This window comes from Pseudorasbora parva, chromosome 1 (assembly GCF_024679245.1).
Source record: "Pseudorasbora parva isolate DD20220531a chromosome 1, ASM2467924v1, whole genome shotgun sequence".
Classification (NCBI taxonomy): domain Eukaryota; kingdom Metazoa; phylum Chordata; class Actinopteri; order Cypriniformes; family Gobionidae; genus Pseudorasbora; species Pseudorasbora parva.
The window spans coordinates 47,856,924-47,872,118 of record NC_090172.1 but is presented as its reverse complement, the minus strand read 5'-3'; the positions used below and the strand labels follow the sequence as shown (position 1 = coordinate 47,872,118).

Genomic DNA, 15,195 nt, shown 5'->3' with positions numbered 1-15,195 from the left:
TTGCTACTGTGGTTCAAATTTTGCAATTTAATTCTGGCCTTCTCAATTCATTGCTGAATGGTGAACAACCCTGATGTCAAGGCCCCCTTGACACATCACATGTTAGCTTGATGTTCAAAACACCACCTGTTATGTCATGACTCTCGCTGTAAACAAGAGAAGATTTTTCTGAAGATGTTTTTGAATAGCATACAGGACTTCTAATTTGAACAGACCAATTCATCCAAACCTTGTTTATGATTTGGCGGTCAGTCTTTTAACAGCTTTATCTATGAATATGTTTCCATGTGAGCCCCAGAAACCAAAAGGATTGAAAAAGCAGTCAGTAAACTCCCTCTTTACAATGATTCAACAGTACTACATCATCCTGTGCCCTCTTAACCAAGCACGCAAGGGTAATCACATCTGTTAAACAGCTGTTTCTGCCACTGGGCATTGCAATGACATTAACTCTTTTTTCAGTTTTCTGTCTGGAAGCACAAGGATAGATGGTTCTTTGAACGACTACTGTTGTTTAAACTATTTTGAGATCCAAAAACAGATATTTAGACATTGCTCCGACGTACAATTACATGTGAATACCCACGTCTGCATGCACTTTCTTAAATATTACCCTGTAGCAGTCACTTAGTCCTAAATGCCACACCTAATGTTTCCAGGCATATATTCATTCTCTTTCCAACTCTATCACTGTCACTTTTGTATTTTGAGCTCCCATGGCCCTATTTTACCCTGTTTATTTATTTCAACATAATTTTGAGGGGATATAAGCAAGAACATTTGGTGAGTTATGAGTGTGTGTTCTGTACAGTGAGAGTTTAGTGGATTAGTATTCCTTTTGAAAATTAAAATCCCTGACCGTGCATCAAATTCCCACCCAATGAATAATCCCCAAAACACATTTAAGAGTCCTGCTCAGGTGAGTCAGTTCCTCTGAAAATGGTTGTTAGCAACACTTTCAACTTTACAACTTACGCAGTAAAAGTTTTATACTCTTGGTGTATTTTGGTCTGAGTTGAATGATACTTACAACTTTGTAGTTTTTGTAGGCTGCTTCCCTACTTTAGTTAATTAAATGAAACAGAAACCGAGAGAGCGAGAGCGAGTGAGGAATTAATCTGCTTGAATGACGACAGGTTCAGACAGTGTGACGATTGTGTGTGTCAGACTAAGGTGAGCTGGGCCCAGAACACAGAGAGCGAGTGAGAGAAGAGTCACGCGAACACAGCCAGCAGGTAAGTCGCTCAAACTTCAACCTCTTGTGTGTTATGTTTATTGTTATTAATCAGTTTTTTTTCTGTCATTTTATGTGTTTATGCATGTTCTTTTTCTTGAAATGTATTGTTTTAAGTGCATTATGAAGCAACATTGAGCTTGGGAAAGGCTAAGTGATAGTTTACACATAAGTAGCTAAAAGGTGTATGTATAAAAGCTTTTTCTTCTTTTTATTTGTGTAAACTATCATTCATAATACCAAATTAAATAAACTTGGGCATTGTTAACCAGTGAAAACAGCTTCAATTATATGTAAATAAGATGCCTTTAGACCAGCATTGAGAATATGACAAAATAGCACCATTTCCAAAGAGCTGAAGTCTGTAACTTAAAATGTAAATTAAAATAGGTTTATATATTAAGTATCATTATATCTGGAAAATTGTGTACATTTCCCATTTTTGACATACCATATAGCTATGTAAGTTAAAGGCTTTACTAAAATGTTTATGGTCAAATATTTAGTGAATAATCGCTCTTTATCTCTTAGTCCCTGTATGAAAAATATATTAAAAACATGTAATAATGACTCTCTGTGCAGTATGACATATTTATGAGTGATAGTGAGTCACAGTCATCTGTCTTGGCACCAGCTGCAGTTCCAGCACAACCAACTGGAGTCAAAGTCAATGAGACTGGATCTCATCTTATCAAAAAGTCATAAAAAGCAGAGGGTAGTCTGCCTGTTTAGGAGACACACTGTCCCTAAATAGAAACTTACTGATATGCTGTATACACACAGAATGAACTTTGAACAGTGTGCCTATGATGACATGACTGATAAACACATTATTGTGGGACGGAGGGGAAAGATAAACCTGAGTCCATGTAGACTTTGACAGTAGCCTCGAGGAAGCCTTCTGCCCTTCTTCCTCTTCTTCTTTGGTTTGATTATGTAAGGATGGTGTGGAACAATTTTCTGTAATTTGTCCATGACAAATATGTCTGATCTCTTCCCAACATTTTCAACAGATGCCACCATTACACGTCAAAGTCACATGTTTTCTTCTTCCTTCCTTCCTCTTTAGATTGCAAAGACTGGATTACCATCTCTAAAGACCATGACTATCGGCAAGAGCTCCAAAAAAAACAAGGCCCCTCGTTCTCCTCCTTTCCTGGACAAGGCTAATGGATTCTATGGGCGCTTGGATGAGATGTTTGGAGATGATGTACAGATGGAGGGAGAACCCACACCCAGAGAGGAGCAGATGGGAGCCTTGAATGGGAGCAGCCAAGACAATGGGACAGTTCCAGACTGGATAGAAGAGGATGACCATGTGGTTGATTTGATAGATGATGATGGGACCACTTTACTGAAGAGAAAGCCCAGCAGACTAAGTCGCCGCTGGAGCAGGATGAGCTCCAGAAAGGCAAAATATGACAAATTTACCTCAGACAAACAACAGAGTAATGAAACCAACAAATCCACCTCTGTAGATCTAAACCCAGAGGTGACACCACCAACCCAAACCCTGGAAAACAGCAGAGAACCAGAACCAACAATGGTCCATTTCTCTGAGAGGGAACATGACGACCAGATTCTAATATCAGGGAAGAAAGGAGAAGGGGAAATGGAAGACACGAGAAAAGAGAAGACGACAGAAGGCAAATTGAATGGAGAGGCAATGGAAATCGTAAAGAGGAACACTCTCAAGAATTATCGCAAGGTAAGATTTAGAGCTCTTTAGTAGCCTAGTTTTTTGGAAACTTGCTAAGAATGGTAAATACCGGAAACGGTCCTGAATGACGTTCGGTTTCGTTAGCGGTTCTCGTTCATTATTCGATGCGGACGGAATTTCGTACTAAAATACCCCGAAAAGCCATGCAATAGGCTACTTGTTCAGCGGCGCCGCAACACTTCTACGGTTCATTTTAGTGAATAAAACCATGCGCGACCAGTAAAAATCGAACAAATGACTCTAATGAGTCGGTTCATCTTATGAATCACAACAAGGTGAGACTTAAAGTTATGTGGTGAATGATGGTGTACATATAACAACGTTTGCTCAGTAGTATTTTATAGATATTAGAAAAATGTGTTTCCATGAGTTTGTTTGTTTATTAGCCTGTTGTTTAATACAATATATAGCTATTAATATGCCCCAGCTTGCCAAATATTGGATAGCATTTTTCGTCATTTAAGGCAGGGTCATAGTTCTGTAACCATATGGTTTGGAGAGGGAAAATGTTTTAGAGAGGCATCTGGGGTAAAGTTCCTTTTTTTCCTGAAGTGTGCTGAAATAGAGTCTGTTGAGTTATGCCTCAAAATGCTTATATTTGCTACAATATCCAGTGTTCGTCATTTTGCGTACGTGAGTTTTTGTTGTAGGGGAGACCGGGGGCAATTGTAACACATTTTGGTCATGTGTTCATTGCTCAAAAACCTTTTGAAATATTTGGATAAAAAATGTATGTTGGTAACTTGTATCTATGTTCTACTTGTTAACATTCACCAAATTGTTTTACAAGCAATGTTAGAGTCACAATACTGATTGAAACATTACCAGTCAAATGTTACATCTGCCCCCACATGCGGGGGCGATTGTAACACCATGCGGGGGCAATTGTAACAACACATGTAATACCTTTGTATAAATACCAAGGACCCCAATAAACTTCAAAGAATATAGATATAATTTAAACTATTTAAAATCAATTAGAATATGGACAGTGACACTTCCCTTACTATTTTCCTTGGTCTGAACAGCATGCTGTAAACAAAGAGTGTACAGGGCCTACTCAGTAAAATGGATCCAGACTGAGAGGCAAAATCTTTAAGCTCTGTACTATGCCACTAAATATATTGATAACACAGTATGCATAGTTTAATAGGGTATAGTTAATTTGTAGGCTATACATAAATATTAAACTGAACAGAAAAAACTTTTCACATTATCACATTATTATTACGACATTAGAAAAAAAACAATCATCTATTTTCTATATTGAATTTCCATGGTAGGGTTGTATTACAAGCCAAAAATAATAGTAAATATGTTGATCTTACACCAATGGGTAGTATATGGCAGTATTTAAATGCATAGATATTGAAGAATTAGAAAGCACTAAAATTTGCTCTTGGTGGGATTTGAACCCCAGTCCCCAGATTGAGAGGCACTCAAAGACTATAAACCACTGGTCTGCTATACTGCAATAAAATATTTAGAGATGTATGACATAGATATTTAAAAACTGAACTAAATACACTTTTCTTAAATTATTGGTGGGGGGTCGGGGGTGGGGGTTGTCTATTTTGATGTCCTTACTAAGCTGGACACTATTTTGATGGGTGTCGGGGGCAATTGTAACGCAGTGTTACAATTGCCCCCGACTGTACGACCTCATGACAAGCTACCCTACTAGCTAGAAACAATAAAGCAAATGTTTGACAAATATATTAAATGTTAGAAAACAGAATGGTCATGAATACAAGACAGATTTAAATTTATAGACATTAATTTTTTTAACAGTATAAGGAAAATTCTGTAGGTGAGAAAAATCACTTTCACGCCTAAAAAATGAGTCTTTGCAGAAAAACTTTACCAAGTATCACTCAGCAGCTTGTCCTTTGGCAGGCAGAGAGGGATCTCCACTGAGCATATGCAAAATGAGTTTCATGATTCTGACTCATTTCTGATTGGTGTAATTTGAGATGTTACAATTGCCCCCTGTTACAATTGCCCCCGGTCTCCCCTAGATGTCTAAAAAAATAATAATAATAATAAAATAATAATAATAATAATAATATTTTGTGTATTGTGTATTGTGCTAATTAATTGAGATTTCTTACAGCTCTTACAGGTTGTTGGCCTTGTCTGTTTCGTTGCTTCTATTACTCTCCCCTTTTTTGTAAGTCGCTTTGGATAAAAGCGTCTGCTAAATGATTAAATGTAAATGTAAATGACAATATAGCAGGTTTGTCTCTGTTTTCTCCACCCTAGCTGAGCACCCACTTGTTTTATTAGTCCGTTTATTGATCTATCTGTTGTCACTGTTAGTTTTCTATTCGCACTTGGTCAGAGGAAAGAAGAAAGCAATACAGGGACAACTCTAAACTGTCTTCAGTCATATGGAAGGTGACCTTGTTTGGAGGAATGTTTGCAAATTACTAAACTACCCTTCCACTTCACTTATATTCCATGTCCTTAGGCAAATAAAGGCACATTCTTTCAGAGCAATGACCCTGCCGTGAACAAACTTCTAATAGCAATGTTCATATAAAGGATATTGCTTCCTGTGATAAATTGACTTATTTAGTTTATTATTATTTCTCTTTTAGGCCATGGACAGAGCTTTTCGCCGAGGATGGGAGACTTTCGTTGCCAATCTGTACAGTGTGACACTGACACCTATATCATCAACCTCTTCTTCATCTACACCATTAGACAAAACTAAATTCAACAGGAATCATGTTTTAGCAGAATACAGATAACCGTTGAACAGAGTGACCTGTTTATATTTACAAGTTGATAATTTCATTTATTAGCTGAATCAAATGTGCTCAAATATCACTTTATTCAATATGCATTGCTGTTTGTCGCATAAAACTGATAGCTGCTGATCTTGTTTTAAACTGATCATTATGTAACCTGACATGAGAGGTCAATATTTGAACTTTTTATCAGTGTATGAATGTTATCACAGCACTAACTAATGAGGCGTACTGATCTTTGTTCCCTTGTGAGGAAACATGATGCCTATGCTATTAATTACCCTACATGGAAAGTGTTTTTGTGTGTGGATGTAATAATGTTTTTGAGCTGTGAACAGAAGTAGAGTTTCTGTACTTTGGCCCTGAAAAAGTATTCTTCAAGGCTATAGGGTTGACTCTTAAATACTAATCTGGGAGCTCAATGATAAAAAATACAATAAAGTGGTCATAAGTACTACATCACTGGCAGTGAAGTCTATAAATAACTGAGCTAATAGATGGATTTTGTGTTCTGTAGACTTATTTATCTTCTGTATCTTACCTACAGAACCCCAGTTTCCCAATGTCAAATAAGTGAAAAAAAAATGTTTTTTTTTTGGATTATGTCTTGTTTTATCTGCATTGTGAAGCATCAAATTCAATGCTCATAGAAAATAAAAATAAAAAACAAGTAAATGGGAAAACACCTCAATCTGTGTATTGCTTTGAAAATAGTAATATTATCCTGTTCTATAACAAAAGAGTCAAGAAAGAAATTTTAAACATTGTGGGTTAATTTATCACACTAGAAATTGAAGGTCAAATCAGATGCATTGCATTGTGGGATAGGCCTACTATATCCCATGCAGTGTGCTCTATTTAATACTGGACTTTTTGATTAATGGAGTAGGTTATATGGGTATTCGATGCATATAGAAAATGAGAATACTATGCATACATACTGCCATTTCTGAGTCTATTGCAGGGTAACATGGATGAAGATGCCCGTAAGAACAATTTGCATTTACTTTAAAATGCTAACATATTTAGATGCAGGATAAGGATGCATCAGCCAATGTGTAATGCTATCAGAAATAGAAACATTTGCTAATTTAGTTGTTATAGAACAAAATGCAAAATTGTTCAAAGAGGCCATCTTACTGGGATAAGAACCAATGACAGACAAAGCAGAATCAGTAAAAGAGGTAAAATTATTCTGTGACTTATTTAGGCATATGAATATTTACGTATTTAATTGCCTATATATTTTAACTGAAGATATGTCGTAATAGCAACATATGAATGCAAATTTCACTGAACTAACCTATAGGTTTTAATAACGTGAAATGTAATGTGTAATGTGTAATTTAATTAATTGAGATACTAAATAATAACCCCATTAATTACAAATAAATAAATACAAAATAATGATAGCAACTAGTAACATCCTGCCACTTCAGGCCTTCTGTGCCTGTTTTTTTGGTCATCTTACCCCTAGGGTCATCTTTTTACTTCAAAAAAAAAAAAAAAAAAAAACTATAACTGTTACTCCACAATTCAAATACCATGTGTCCACAAAATGAGTCAACATGATGTTCAACATAATACTATGGCATTTATCATTATTTCCCAGAGACAAAATTAGATCCATCTTATCACTCTATGATATATCGGTGCAGATATGATGCCATCTAGTGGAAAATGTGAAGCTTGAACAAACGATTTATGATTTTTATATACTTTACAAATCATCCTGCAAAAAATGCAGTAGTGTTATAACTATAGCTGTGTCTCATTTCGTTAAATTTCGAAGGCTGCGTCCTCCGGAGGACACGTCCTGTGTAGGATGCAGTATACGGAGTGTCCTCAATCAGACTCAAACGAGACGTCCTTCGTACCTTCGTAGGACACACAGGCAGGAAGTATCACGTTGCTATGCCAACAAGTTCAGCCACGTTGCGCTCTCACGCCAGTTATATGAATGAAAATTATTTATAACTTGAAAATGACTATGAAATGTTTCTTGTCTTGACAGCAATGCACTGTTCTAAACGTTTAAAATGCCCTAAACAGTTGTAATCCTGTTTACCACAACTATCTGTTTGAGGTAATAGAGCTTAAAAAAACCAACAAAAAAAGCTTGAACTACTTAATTTAAACACCACACATACGCTCACATGTATATCTGGCGGGGGTGCCGTTTTTTTCATATAAAAAAAAAAAGATGACGGTTGTTAACGGAGACGCAAAGAATTGTGGGTTATTTCTAGCCGTGAAGGATACACCTCATGCACCATGTCATGCACACTCTGAAATCCCGTGAAAGAAAGACGAATTCGAAGGTCGCATTTGAAGAGTCTTACTCACTTTTTAGAAATGAGACGGCCTTATGACGTATGCACCCTTCGAATGCGACCTCTGGAGGACGCAGCCTTCTGAAATGAGACACAGCTTATATGTGATATTTGTATACCAGTATACATTCAAATTAGTAGATTGTTTTGCCTCTCAGTGTGCTGGATTTATTATTTTGTTATTTAGAATGTGTATTACGGGCACAAAAATGCACTAGAATTAAAAAAAAAAAGATTAATCTACAGTTTGTGTAATTACAGTTTGTGCAATTACAGTTTATCCATTGGTTTCAATCGGTTTAAATTTAATGCACAAGCAACATGTATAAGCCTACTGACCATAAATTCATACTGGCGCTTTTAATATAATCCAGTAACTTTATTGGTTGTTGCTTTAAGATGGGCGTGGATTGTGAATGTGACAAGAATAAAAAGCGACGAGCCCTTCTCATCGTCCATTTTGGTGCAGCTTGTTCGTAGGTAAGGATTTCACTGTTTTATGTTAACAGATTTGCAGGCTTTGTAGATTTTTAAAATTGTCGTTTTTTTTTATAGAGGACCTAAGTTAAAGTAATCCCATTTTCTTTGTTGGTATGCATTTAAGAGTTTATTTCTGTGTTGAGGCCTTATGTAGGCAACTGCACGGTGTTTGCCGTTTACTCGCCATGCGTCTCTGAAGTGTATCTGAAACCATCCTGCCTCACTTATTCAAATTATTTGAAGTTTTACTATTATTATCAAAGTTTACATGAAACTAGCTCAGAATTATAACATATTTACTATTGTTGTACTTTTTTCGGCTTTGGCGAGATCTCTCAATGATGATAATTTCACAGACCTGTACTGAAACACTGTGATTGCACTTATTTATTTATCTGAAGAGAGATTGCCACGACTCTACATCAATGTGTATTAAATCTTAGACGTTTCATATGGACGCACGTGTGGTCTCGACTCAGTTTTTTTTTTTTTTTAATCTTTTGCAGCTATGACCACGACAAGCAGTAAGTCCCCGGGCTCGTGTGAAGGTAGGTTCTGTAACATTAACGTTAGGCGCTTTTCTTTAAGTGTAACTTCACCTATTCTGGCCATGTTATCATTTGAACGAATAGCATTAAAATCTCACGTGAAGGAGACTTTCTTATGAGTGGACAGTATATTTGCATTGTTCTGTTTAGATTAAGTTTTAGCTCGTGATTTAAGGAATAAAGTTAAAAGTGAAATCTGTGATCACATTTGCGTATTGTTATAATTGTATACATACTTAAAATAAAGATCTTTAGTGCAAGTACCTTCGAGCTTACATGGGCTGACTGTCTGCAATGCTATTAGACTTGTTTTTTTTGTCTAATGTCATGCCATAGTAGCTTGCCGTCATTGTGCTGAATGCATGAATTTAGGCATCAGTGCTACTGTGATGGCTTTTGAATTCTCTCTTCCTGAATTTTTTTATTTTGCTGTATCTGCTCTAAGCTGAGTAGCATTGGCCATCTATCTGTCACAATGCCAAGTGTTGCTTTTGCAAGTTTTAGTATCTGACTGCAGTCTGTTGTAATAAAGCATCAATTGTTTTTGCAGTTTCTAATCAGTCTACGGGATTAAGGCAGAGGCCTGTTAAATTCAAGGTAAATTTTAATTTCCTTATTTCTTTTTTTTTTTTTGTGACTAATGATTTACATGATGATTTCAAAGACAAGCATATGTCTGAATTCCAGTGATGTTTGCCTTTTTTATTCTGATAATGTGGATATTTTTAGCTCAGTTTAATTCCTTGATTATTTTTATACTAAAACGAAGTAGTAACTGGTCTTTGTGCTGAATTTAGGGAGCCAGTGTGTGACTTGCACTTTCTCTTCCAGGATTGCTTTGACAGAACTGTCCTAAACTGAGTAGCATTATATATCTCACATTGCCAAGTTTGTTTTGTTTTTAGTATTCTTGAAGATGGGCTCTTTGTAAAGCATTTTGCAGTCTGCTGAGAGACAGGCCTGTTAAATTCAAGGTAATTTTTTTTTATTGTTTCTTTGTTTTTTTTTAACCACTCTTGGTTGATGATTTTCAAAGACAAGCATATATCTGAATTCCAGTGATGCATACCTTTTTCTGACATTTGTGGGTTACTTGACTGACTTCATCACTTCCCTATTGCATCTTTAATTTAAAAACTGTATTCTTTTTAAGGTGGCCTGCACATGAACTACAAGTGCATTGTCTATAGCTGCTATATTGGTAAGTGGTCTTTCAAAAAAAAAAATCCAGTAACTTTAATTCTACATTAGTCTGACATGATTAAATTTTTACAACGTAACTGGACGACCTGTGTCATATGGCATTCTAGTCACCAAAGTCTGATCAGACCATATGACTTAAATGCTGCTTTTTGAACTATAGATGATACATTCTGTGCTTAAAGTGCCTGTTATCTGTCTAGGTGGTCACACTTTTGTCCTCGTGGCTGTGGTATGATCATAATGTTCAGGTAAGCTTTCTGTGAAGTTCATTTTTATTTTTTACATAGCCTGAGATGATGAACGGTTTATACCGTTAATGTATGGACGGCATTATTGCTCCATGGCATTCATTAGTCACCAAAGCCCTGATCAGACCATGTTAAACATGATGGGATTTGTTTATTCGTTTAAGTTTTAAAGATCTCAACCTTTGTTTCTATGTAGTGTCTGCACGATGACCTTTCACCAAGGACTGACATCTTTCCAAGGTAATTTATATTTTATTTTCTGTAGTATTTTGTGCAATCTCTGTGATGAAGATACTTAGCTCACTTTGATTCTATGTGAAAAGTAATGAACAACTGAGAGATTGCTGGACTGTTATCATTCTAATTTTGTGTGACTGTGTCAGACAATCACCCCCTCTTGTTTCCTCTTCAGGACTATTGTGCTGGTCCATGACCTAGTGGGTTGAGTCCTTTGGTTTTCGTAGGTAAGGTAACTTAATTCCAGGTGTATTAACAATCAGTACCTCTGTAACTAATGATGATTTACTTTTGGAATCTCGTTCGTCTGAAACCCTGTTGATAACTCTTATTACTGATGTTACTCTACATGTATTGTCTCTATTGAGTGGTTTATGCATCAAATGACACCCAGGTTTGTTTTTGCTCCTGAAAGGTTGTGCACCTAAAGCAGTCTCGCCGGGTAAGACTCTTTGCTATATCAAATCGCTTTACAAATTATCCCTTTTTTTTTTGATAACTTGCTCAATTCTCTGTAACCTATGATGATTTTGCAGTCTCGTTCGTCTGAAGCCCTGCTGATAAATTAACTTGTACTGATGTTACAGACAAAGCATGTGTGTCTACACTTGTGTACCTTGCCCTTCTGAAGTTTTTCTCTTTTTTTCTTTTTTCTTTTCCGCTAATAGGTGAAGCCATCCAAACAGGTAAGATTTCAATAGTAAATATGTAAAATGGCAAACCTGTTGTCCTTTAATGATGTAACTTGCAAGCGTCTTACGCCTTGCGTCAATACCAGAACCTGAAAAGGTGAACCCACTGGTGTTACCTTGGCAATAAGGGGATAATCTGTTGGGGTTACCAACAGTCTGAGAAGGACTAGTTTTAGTTTAGATGAACACTTTTCCTTTTGTGTGTCAACTAATGTTTGTTTCTATGCAGGACTGCAGTGACCATTATCTCTGTACCCCTGGAAGTTCTGTACCCATTTCAAACTGAAGTTGGTATGTGCTTTTTGTTTTAAAAACTTTAATTGCTTGTGAACTAGTAGGTATGATGAGCTGATATACCGCCCCAGTCTGATTTATCTGACTGAATGGTACCCCTCTGACCTCTTCCGGTTCACTTTAAAGGTGTACTTGACAATGAATTTCACGGAAGTCTTTCTTTTTCAGGTGGTTCCATACCTGGCTGATCAATGTTGTCCTGCATTTACAGGTACCTAAAATGAATATTGACTTGAATTACTAGTAGGTGTGATGAGCTGATATACCGCCCCAGTCTGATGTTTAATGACTGAATGGTACCCCTCTGACCTCAGTAACTGGGTTCACTTTAAATTTGTGTTTGTGAACATAATTTTAAATAGTCTTCTCTCCCTCAGGTGGTTCCATGACTGGCTGATTAAGGATATTCTCCTGTGTACAGGTATCTAAATGCATATTGAATTTATTCTCTTGTGAGCACTTAACCTAATCATAAGCAAACACCATGCTTTCACGGTCATTTTAATCCCTCATTCTAGTTGATGCTGCTTTAAGCAATGTCTAATGTTGAGCTTAATGTGCATGGCTGCACTGTTTTCAGTCCATTTCTATGAAAGCTTAACTTTTATAAGACTTGACTGAAACCACACTCTTTGCTCCACTCTGTGTGGCCATGTGCATGTTACTTTTGGTTTAGAAATAATTAGTGATGCCAGTATTAAGTCGCATGTTGCTTAACTGGTTGGAAGACTTCCTCACTTCCCTAGTATGTGAACTAGTAGGTGTGATGAGATGATATACCGCCCCAGTCTGATGTATCTGACTGAATGGTACCCCTCTGACCTCCTTAATTTAGTTTCACTTTAAATGTGTTCTTGTGACACTATTTCAAGCATGTCTGTCTTTTTTTCTCAGGTGGTTCCATGAGTGGCTGTTCAAGGATTTTGTCCTATGTTCAGGTACATAAGACAAATTTGTATCTTGGTATGGATGTGATGAGCTGGTTACCGCCCCAGGCTGAAAAGTCATGATAGATTGGTAAACCCCTCTGATCCATACTTTCTCTTAATCTTTCCTTGTTTTAATTGTTACTGTCCTTTCAGGTTGCGCAAGATGTCATGATGCTGATGTTTTGACCTTAAACGGTTTGTACTTGCATTGGTTGAGTTATATTTTTATTTTAAATGATGACTGCTTATCGCCCCAGTCTGATGTGACATGACTGATTGATAACACTGATAAATGAAATTCTTTCAAAGGTACTGATATAGGATGCTTATCTTTGTCTGACATCCCCTTTTTGCCCTCTTTAGGTCACTGGGGAGATGTTGAGCTGGATGCTACCATGATTTGTTGCCTCCTTATTCCTGTACTCTACATCTGGTGAAATTTGAAGTGACTGACATGTTCAAGACTGACCATTATAAACACTTTGTACTCTACTGAAAAGTAAAAACTTAACATGTATTAAGTGGTTTACTAAATAAATGGATTTGCTGAATTAGAACTCATTCATCTTTTACACTGGATAAAATTATTTTCAGAGAACTAGAAGGGTATCACTTTGCAGTACAATTTGATTATGTGCTGTAGGCCACATTAAAGGTGCACTACGTAGTATTTTTTGCAGTAAAATATCTAAACCCATAGGTCAGTTATATTCAGTTGTACCTACAATATCCTAAATGTGTCCAACTATGTACATTGAGTTGCTATTTTTAAATAGGAACCTGGGACATTTCAGCATAGCGTCTGAGGAAGTTACCTGTTAATTGCATCATGTCTGCATTACCCCTGGTTTTGGGTTTTTTGGCAGAAGTGTTTTACTCTTAGCAGTGTGAACAAGTGACTGCACGTCATAACGTCTTCAACACGCTTAAATATATATGAGAAACAGGTGCATTACCTCATAACCTGACGTGCGAGTGCCCGGCGACTGTCCAGTCATAAGTCCCACTGATCGTGAGTCGGGTATTTGTGTAACAATCTAGCAGCCGTGCTCGATTCCACAACACTGTCCTGCTGCTTCACACTACACCGTAACATTAATAACTGCATCCATGAACATGATTTCTGCCCGAGTCCCATTTTCCACCGGCTTTGTCTCAAAATACTGCGCTCAAACTACGCCTTTGTTTTGAATAGGTGCCCTCTAACGGACAGTTGCAGTGCACCTTTAATGGGATGTTAGGTTTTACATGACACTATTAGGCCAAAGTACACTTCACAAATTCTTTATAACTTTAACTTGATGCTAGTATGTAGAAGTTGAACCTTGCAGCACAGAAGTTTGTTCATGTTGTATTGCTAAGACTCAATTTAAAGGGGGGGTGAAACACAAAGTTTCAGTCAGTGTCATGTCAATCTTGGGTACCTATAGAGTAGCATTGCATCCTGCATATCTCCGAAAAGTCTCTTTTTTTATAATTATATAAGAAAGATGCGCTGTTTCGAGTCTTTCCGAAAAAAGCCGAGCGGTTGGGGGCGTATCGTGTGAGCGGAGCTAAATAATGACGTGTGCAGCAGCGCGCTGCTATTGTGTTGAGTTGAGAGTGCGTCGTAAAGCTGTCATCCCTAACAGCGGGGAAAAAAAACTTTATTCAAAATAAAAATATGGCTTTTAATCAGATACAGCCATACATCTATGATCCGGAATCAGACCCAGAGGCTGCAGTTGAACAGGAGCAGCAGCAAAAACGACTAGAGCAGGACGTCTCTATGTGGTACGATATACACTAACTATATAATATGCTTAGCGGCTTGTGTTATTTACATATTTATACTTGAATTATATCGTCGTATTTTTGTCTTTGAAGGTGTACATGTGGGAAGTGCAGTTGTGCACGTGTGTTTGTGTGTTTACGCGTGGTTTGTGTAGACAGGTTAAGTTAGTGTTTACATAGAAAGACACGGAATAGTAGCGCATTTGAATGAAGAAGCGTGCTTATTTAGTTCAACATATTTCCCCCCTCTTTGTGTATTGTTGAGTGCTTTTACAATACACAAACATAAAGTTACACATATAGTGGCCAGCTAAACAAATGTACACGCACTACACATCGCATGCTCCATTGATCAATTTCTATATATAGTAATATATATAGTAACTATACGTGATCATGTTTGGGCTACTTGATGAGCATAGACACAGACATTTGAAGCAGTCTAACTCACCGCCCGCGGTTCTAACGTTGGGACTGCTCCATCCTTCAGCATTAGGCGATTGGAAAATCCGGCGTCGAGCTGGGCCTTGTTTATGAAACAGTCGGCACCGAAATGCAGCGAACAGATATAAACATTCGCGCAACTCAGTTGCTGATCCGGAAAAGCAAATTACATCCACTGTTGCCTTACCGCGGGGTTTTGGGGGAATCTGTGCAGGACTGTCTTGGTCTGGCAACCAAAAACGCACTTTTTGATGTCATTGTTAATTGTGCACCTTACCTGTGCAGCGCAGCCTACGAGCGCTTTGAT

The 15,195-nt window shown here is 37.2% G+C and overlaps 1 protein-coding gene, 1 long non-coding RNA gene and 9 other non-coding genes across 12 annotated transcripts; all 11 read left to right on the top strand.

Moving 5' to 3' along the window:
- The first annotated feature begins 1,094 nt into the window (after nt 1-1,094).
- Nucleotides 1,095-6,164, top strand: sb:cb1058 (uncharacterized protein LOC394209 homolog). Of its 2 annotated transcripts, none has more exons than XM_067451587.1 (3): nt 1,095-1,235; nt 2,304-2,942; nt 5,555-6,164. In XM_067451587.1, the coding sequence occupies exons 2-3, from the start codon at nt 2,337-2,339 to the stop codon at nt 5,705-5,707; spliced, it is 759 nt and encodes a 252-aa protein (XP_067307688.1). In that variant the 5' UTR covers nt 1,095-1,235; nt 2,304-2,336; the 3' UTR covers nt 5,708-6,164. The 2 variants fall into 2 exon arrangements, with proteins under 2 accessions (XP_067307688.1, XP_067307695.1); XM_067451594.1 differs by lacking the exon at nt 1,095-1,235 and adding an exon at nt 1,939-2,170.
- Nucleotides 6,165-9,594: 3,430 nt separating this feature from the next.
- LOC137075186 (uncharacterized) lies at nt 9,595-13,222 on the top strand. The gene is made up of 13 exons (XR_010905003.1): nt 9,595-9,665; nt 9,974-10,042; nt 10,222-10,269; nt 10,472-10,519; nt 10,716-10,759; nt 10,932-10,983; nt 11,172-11,198; nt 11,425-11,442; nt 11,678-11,739; nt 11,911-11,953; nt 12,120-12,163; nt 12,637-12,866; nt 13,035-13,222. It is a non-coding gene; the product is annotated as an uncharacterized lncRNA (long non-coding RNA).
- LOC137088938 (small nucleolar RNA SNORD27) lies at nt 9,713-9,783 on the top strand. Its single transcript, XR_010907610.1, has one exon. It is a non-coding gene; the product is annotated as a small nucleolar RNA SNORD27 (small nucleolar RNA).
- On the top strand, nt 10,797-10,861 carry LOC137088932 (small nucleolar RNA SNORD29). The gene has a single exon (XR_010907609.1). It is a non-coding gene; the product is annotated as a small nucleolar RNA SNORD29 (small nucleolar RNA).
- Nucleotides 11,030-11,099, top strand: LOC137088943 (small nucleolar RNA SNORD30). The gene has a single exon (XR_010907611.1). It is a non-coding gene; the product is annotated as a small nucleolar RNA SNORD30 (small nucleolar RNA).
- On the top strand, nt 11,487-11,613 carry LOC137088974 (small nucleolar RNA SNORD22). Its single transcript, XR_010907620.1, has one exon. It is a non-coding gene; the product is annotated as a small nucleolar RNA SNORD22 (small nucleolar RNA).
- LOC137088949 (small nucleolar RNA SNORD31) lies at nt 11,784-11,852 on the top strand. Its single transcript, XR_010907612.1, has one exon. It is a non-coding gene; the product is annotated as a small nucleolar RNA SNORD31 (small nucleolar RNA).
- On the top strand, nt 11,985-12,056 carry LOC137088961 (small nucleolar RNA SNORD31). The gene has a single exon (XR_010907616.1). It is a non-coding gene; the product is annotated as a small nucleolar RNA SNORD31 (small nucleolar RNA).
- On the top strand, nt 12,499-12,569 carry LOC137088955 (small nucleolar RNA SNORD31). The gene has a single exon (XR_010907613.1). It is a non-coding gene; the product is annotated as a small nucleolar RNA SNORD31 (small nucleolar RNA).
- On the top strand, nt 12,707-12,779 carry LOC137088969 (small nucleolar RNA SNORD31). Its single transcript, XR_010907617.1, has one exon. It is a non-coding gene; the product is annotated as a small nucleolar RNA SNORD31 (small nucleolar RNA).
- On the top strand, nt 12,899-12,966 carry LOC137088959 (small nucleolar RNA SNORD31). Its single transcript, XR_010907614.1, has one exon. It is a non-coding gene; the product is annotated as a small nucleolar RNA SNORD31 (small nucleolar RNA).
- Nucleotides 13,223-15,195: the final 1,973 nt, after the last annotated feature.

Bases quoted from the DNA above. Each gene is read 5' to 3' on its own strand.
- sb:cb1058 (XM_067451587.1), top strand. From the start codon at position 2,337: ATGACTATCGGCAAGAGCTCCAAAAAAAACAAGGCCCCTCGTTCTCCT. The intron at 2,943-5,554 runs GTAAGATTTAGA...TTTCTCTTTTAG, and splicing joins CTCTCAAGAATTATCGCAAG to GCCATGGACAGAGCTTTTCG.